Here is a 6335-nt window from a genome sequence, read left to right on the forward strand (position 1 = left end):
AAGTGTTTAAATTAACAATTTTTTTATATAGTTGTGCACGTCTTCGTTGCTGAGTACGCCATTGTGATTCACAGAGGGATATGTTTGCTGTGTAACTGGCTGCAGCTGCCGCTGATTCCATTTACCGCAGGCCTGTAAGCTCCGTATATTGACTGTACCGTCACCGTTGCCGTAGGATACCTTTGGCTGAGTATCTGGGAACTCGCCCTTTCCAAATGTAAAACTCTCGGCCGTATCAACTCCAGTACCATACAAGCAATAGACGGTTACGTTCGGAGCATGCGCAGTCAGTGGATACAAAGGGCGCCCCACCAATTGTCGTAGTTTTATTCCAAGAGGGAATCCGATGTCTTCGAAGAACTGGTCAAAGTCGTTTATGGTGTAATTGCGTCCTGGAGTTTTGGCCAAGATTTCATCCCGTGACCACAGTTCAGGGCTGGGAAGCAAGAAGATATTACTTGTGTCCGTGCGCTGCTCACCTCTAACAGTCAGCGGATTCAATATGAAATGCGGGACTCCGAGGGTATTCCCAGAGGAGAACAGACTGACTTGCTCTGCTGTCCCGCCCCATACTCCTGATGGACAAATCATTTTGAGAATTTAACTTAGTGGTAACTAGATTTTATCACCCAAGAGTAAGATTTACCCAAACTGGCCTAGTCCCCATCAGCGCGTCAGATAAGTGTTTACGTTTAAACCAAGTTTTTTGGGAAAATAAACAATAGATCAAATCGGCTAAGCCGACGTGGTACATGTACCCAATTCAAACTGTTTGGGAATGGCCCATTTCCGAGTTGCTATTTGTCTCGGTTTCGAAAATAGTCTTGGTGCTTAACTATTGAAAGGAAAATGAGTTTGACTTGCATAAGAATACGCAACTCATTTCAACTTGAATGGCTGTGCACTTGGACTCGCTTTGACACTGAGGCCTGCAGCAACTCGGAAATGGGCTAATGAGCTATTGTTCCAGTTATTTCATTATCATTTAAATATGAATGCTACATTATAGAACTTTTTCACATGACGTCACGGCAGCCATGTTGGTTTTCCAAACTAATCCTCTGGGAATTGAACTCTATTTTTATGTTTTAGTCACGTGAGTGAAAGCGCTCTATAAAACAAAAGTCTTAACCCCGGGAGATTTGAATTGGGTACACCATTGAGTTAGCCGATTGGTCTATTGTTTATTTTACCGCAAAAATTGGTTTCAAAATAAATACTTTTGTGACGCTGATGGGGACAAACTGGATACCAGATTCTTGCACTTGGGTAATGGACTCGTGGTGAGATCAGCACTGCAATAGATGGTTTTCACTCACGTGACTTGATAGCCATTTTGGTGTACCAGACAATACAAAATATTTGCGCATAGTTTTCATAAAAATAGAGTTCAATTCCCAACGGAGAGAATGTCTATTGTTCTGGTGCACCAAAATGGCCGCTGTGACGTCACGTGAAAGCCATCTATTAGTTGACCCAAGGAAGCCTGAAAATTTCAGGGCTTGAACAAATGTTTAGGTTGTTCAGCTACCTGCGTTGATCTTTTCAATTCTCATTTCATTCTATTCTGCGGTTAAAATAGGTTAAACTTCCTAGCATATTTTATAAATATCGTATAGAACTGTCAAATCCGATGCACTTGAAAAATTGACTAAATAGCGAAGACGCAATAGAGCGTTAGCAATTTTCACAACGAAGGAAGTGTTGAAATTCAAATGCTGTTACACTTTGCGATCTTAAGGCCCAGTAATACGGGCAACATTTTTCGTGAAACTTGTCGCGCAACAATGTTGTTTATCCAAGCCTACTGCTCAGTGGTTAGGGCGCTTGCCTTGAGATTTGGAAATCCCGTGTTCAAGACCAGTTCCGACCACTCGTTGAATTTGATCCTGGTGGTCGCTGGTTTAACTTATCGCCTTATAGCCAACTTCTTTGCCTCCGGCCAATAGCCAGCCCAATAGCCCTTATCGGAGTTATCAGCGGTTTTGCCACATGAACGAGGCTAAGGAGTCATTTTGTATCGAATTGACCCTTAAGCCTCTTTTGTATGTAGTTCTAAACAAAAGAAAATGAGCCCTGCAGGCTCAACTCCAATAAGGACCATTGGTATTCTCTTACGGTTGTTATTGTTCTGTTCTGTCGTTTCATTGATTGTTTCATTGGCTCTGAAGAGCCCCTATCAGGAGCAGTCAATGAGATTTGTTATACCTCCCAACTCAAACACGTTTTCTGATTGGAGGAGAACGTGTCACGTATCATGGGCCGAAAAGCCATTTGTGAACCTGCCAACCGCTTGTTCAGGAAAGCCGATCCTTTAACATGTTTTCAAGGTAACAAAAAGCAAACTGACTGTGAAAATTTACTTCTCAAATCCTCTCCGTTCCTCTCCGTTCTTGAGATACGGAGGGAATTATGACACCTGAATATGGCCCGTAAAGTTTCGAGACTTTAGAGAAACGGGTCCCTTTCATAAGTGAGGTCTGTTGACTTGTTGTCAATTTTATTTTGCAACTGACATTACTGACCTGACAGGGTAATCCACTGGAAAATGTACTTGTCTTTCCAGCTGTTAGGCTGTTTATTCAGGAAAACCAGAGTGTAAGGACATCCTAAACTGTGACTGAGCAGCGTGATCGTCTTGTTGTTGTTTGCTGAGTAAGTTTCCTCGATGAGGTCCTTCAGCTTTGTGAAATACTCTGATTGTGACTCTGTAGAAGTTTTTAAATTGATAATTAATTTCCTGCTTTCAAAGATAAGTTTTTTCCCATGGTGCTTTGCTAACCGTGGTTGTTTTCCCTCGACGCTTTGCTAACCGTTCCCGAACTGCGTGCCGAAAGAAGACCTTTCGAAAGCATACAACGACTCTAGGATAACGCACTTTAATTCTAAAGCTTATAAGGCAGACCACAAACAGCCAAACTGCGGAATACCCGAACACTTATTTGCACACGAATTGCGTGTATTTCGTCAAAGAATGCCGCTTCAAGAACACAATAGTGGCCAGGTATTCTGCAGTTATTTCCAAGCCCGCAATCAAATCAAACGTAAGCGAATAATTTCCTGGGCCCCAAGTTACTAAATCCATCCCTCTTAACCCTCATTTAGTCGCTTGTTTTTGCTCACAAGGCTTGAAATCTCGGGAAAACGCTTGCTCACAAACGTATTCTGCGGGACAAAAGGTTTATAGCTTACCAGGCCCGTATCTGAAGTCATATGGTGCTGCTCTGACAGTCACACCTCGCTCGTATCCCCAAGACACCATAATATCTGTCATGGGAGCAAAATAGGCCACCAGATTATCTGTATCCAGATGGTCAATTGTGTCCGTGTTACCAAATCCGGGAACTCTTGTTTCAACGCCTGGCGCGTTCTCGATGGTATTTGTTTCCTCGTTATACACAAGTCTGATTTTTGTTGAAAGAAAACCAATGTCTTAGTTGTAGTCTTCCGCAAGAAAAAATAACTAGACAGAAAAGGAGATAAAGTGGATATGGCCGGGCCTGTGAATTTTACCCACGTTGTTTTTAGAAACGACAGTCAGAAATACATGACGTCATTAAAAACCCACCAGGCCTTGGTTGACACATGAGTTAGTGACCCAAGAGTAAGATTTACCCAAATTGGCCTAGTCCTCATCGCCTTTAGAAAAGTGTCTATTTTTAAACCAAGACCACATCTGTTCACAGATTTCTTTTAACTTGGTAAAACTTTAGTGAGATCGAAGTTTCTTCACTTTAGTGAGATCGTTTGGTACTGTATAACACAAAACTGAGTGTCTCACCTTATTTTAGAGTATCCATTCGCCCTTGTCACACGGCGGCCATATTGTCCCGGGAGACCAAAAAAGCTTTGTTTTACCACGCCAAACCTCGCCCCCATGATTTCCACTGCGAGGCTTAGCGTGGTAAAACAAAGCCCTTTTGGTCTCCCGGGACAATATGGCCGTCATGTGACAAGTGCGAATTCAAGCAACAACCAATTCAAATTATTTTGTTGACGCGTACAAGTTTTAGTTTTTATGCAAGAGTTTTTTGTATTTTTTAACGAGTTTGTCATTTTTCCGGTTTATTTCTTAGGATTAAATTTGAAGTTTTGAGCTAACAATTCATGGAGAATTTTTCTTAACAGAAATATTTCAAATCTTCCAATAGCGAGTTCTTGTTATCAATTCGTTTAATATAGCTATATGTACCAGACCAATAAGTACCTCATGTTGTCAACCCAGCAGTTTACAGCGAGAGGCAACAAAGAGGTTTTCTTGAGCCATAAAGTAAAGTAATCCGATGTCTTTTTGGTGCAATACCAGTGTGGTACTTCCGGTTTGTTGATCTTTGCCTGCAGTTGACTTCCGCCTGTACCGGGCACTGATAAAACCAATAAAGTTTTAATGAATTTAGGTCATAATTACACTTTAGAAAAAAAAGTACAATATCCTTCAAGTCTGCGTGATAGGCGTTTGACACGCAAATTCAGAGAGCGCGCGCGAGACGCGCGCGCTGTTCGTGGTAATTATCATTCGCTCGATTCCATCCCCCTGTATGCAATCGAACGCCTGCTACACTGGTTGAAATGAGGCACGGTTGGTTAGGTCGACCGCATCCTTAAAACAAGACATCCCGCTATAATTAGTTTCATGCCCTTCCTGCTAAGTAAGCAGAAAACAAGCGAAATTTATTTGCATCGCGGGAGGCCTCTACTCGTGCCAAAAACACGTCAGGCTCCGCTTAAAGGTAAAGTCTGCTACGACCTTAGTGGCCCATCAGGTCGGCGCTTATCTCCGGTTACTGTAGCATGAAGCGACTAGGAGTATTTCTACTCCTCCCTGGATGCGATGCTAGTCCATCGCTCCGCTTAGTCTCCAAAAAACTGTTAACTGGAGAGCAGGCCCCAGTCATGGAGCCGTGACTTACCGGTCACGGTCTCAACCTTGTTCCCAGGGTCTCTCTTCTCTGCCTCCTTTGTAGGTGAGGAGACAAAGAGAGGGGAGAGCATTGCGTGACACTGCTACCGGTCTCGTGATTGGAGCATGATGTGACAGTTCCTGACTATTGCGTAACGTTCAGTAAGCTGAGATTCCCGAACCTTTGTACTCTCGAATATTTTCTTTTCTTATGTGTAAGTTCCATTGTTGGTCAAGAAAAAGGCCCGCTCAGAGGCCTGTTTTTGGTTTTGTACGTTATCCAGTTATAGCTTCTCTGTATTCTCGACCTTGGAGTTTCAAGTAACCAGTTTGGCCATTTGCAAAAAAATTAAAAAAAAAACAACAAAAAAACAGAACAAAACAAAATGGTTTATTTGTACAGCACGTAAGTAGGGATACATGAAATAAGAGAATCAAGAGGTCACCTGATGAGCTCCTGAAGAGAAACGAATGTTTTTTTTCCCTTCGGGAACATAAAGCTGTCCCAACAGACGAGCGACAGCAAAATCTACAGGTTAATTGTCTGAGACGTGATTAGATTACGTAACCTTTCTACGAATAAGCAAAAAATAAAATGCAAATAAAGCAAAAACGGCTTTTTAGGTTTCTCGTAATAACCATTTTGGCTAAGTAAAGAGCCTCTTGAGTTCTTTTAGTGTTTTGTCTTTGCCGCGACAAATACAAGTATTTTATACCGTTTCTCTGGTGTTCAGGTCATGCATGGTTGCAAAATCCTCCCGGCAAATCAGCAGTAGATCAGTTTGCGCGAGAGCAGTGATTCCAGTATTGAGTCCTTGCATGCCTTTCTCATTGTTTCTAATTTAAGACGACCCTTCTTGTGAAACTAAATAATTTGGTGTCGTTATTTTTGAAGCGCAATAAGGAAGAGTACTTAACAATAGAGCCTCAGTAAAAACAAGAATTTTACGTTACCAATTACTACTGGCGTCTTGATTTCATTTACCGGCGGATTTGGCTTCTGTGACATCCAAAATCCATTAGCCGAAAAGACAACACAGACAAGAGTCATTAGATGTAGTTCACTTCTTATCAACATTTTGGAGGGACGAAAGTGATAGCCTTTGTCTCGTGGTCAATTTAACGAAAAAAGTTATCCAGTCATAGACCAGAGCCATTCCACTTTAGTTGTTAAGAACCGCGAGAAAAATTGCACTACTCGACCTTAGCTCTCGCGTTACACAAGTTCTGTATGAACACTTGACCCCTTGAGAGTTTTGTCTTGCAATATTTCGGCAGGACTGTTCACGATTCAAGCAGAGTATTGCTTGTCATTCAAGTCACTTGCATAGAGGGCGGTGTCTGGTATTTATTTCTGAAACCCATTTGTCATTCATTTCACCGGTTGCAGATGGTTTCATTCTGAATGTGCTTTTATTTGTAACAAAGAAAAAAT

The 6335-nt window shown here is 42.0% G+C and overlaps 1 protein-coding gene across 1 annotated transcript in view; it reads right to left on the bottom strand.

Moving 5' to 3' along the window:
- LOC138049236 (lysosomal phospholipase A and acyltransferase-like) overlaps positions 1 to 6008 on the bottom strand; it is a 6059-nt gene extending 51 nt beyond the window's left edge. Inside the window, exons 1-5 of the mRNA XM_068895416.1 lie at positions 5855 to 6008; positions 4208 to 4364; positions 3193 to 3404; positions 2526 to 2708; positions 1 to 575 (exon numbers count right to left, since the gene is read on the bottom strand). The exon at positions 1 to 575 is cut by the window's left edge and continues 51 nt beyond it. Of these exons, the coding sequence (XP_068751517.1) occupies positions 7 to 575; positions 2526 to 2708; positions 3193 to 3404; positions 4208 to 4364; positions 5855 to 5978 (1245 nt within the window). The 5' untranslated portion in view covers positions 5979 to 6008 and the 3' untranslated portion in view covers positions 1 to 6. The remainder of the gene's footprint in view (positions 576 to 2525; positions 2709 to 3192; positions 3405 to 4207; positions 4365 to 5854) is intronic.
- Positions 6009 to 6335: the final 327 nt, after the last annotated feature.

Source organism: Montipora capricornis, chromosome 5 (assembly GCF_036669925.1).
Source record: "Montipora capricornis isolate CH-2021 chromosome 5, ASM3666992v2, whole genome shotgun sequence".
In the NCBI taxonomy this organism is placed as follows: domain Eukaryota; kingdom Metazoa; phylum Cnidaria; class Anthozoa; order Scleractinia; family Acroporidae; genus Montipora; species Montipora capricornis.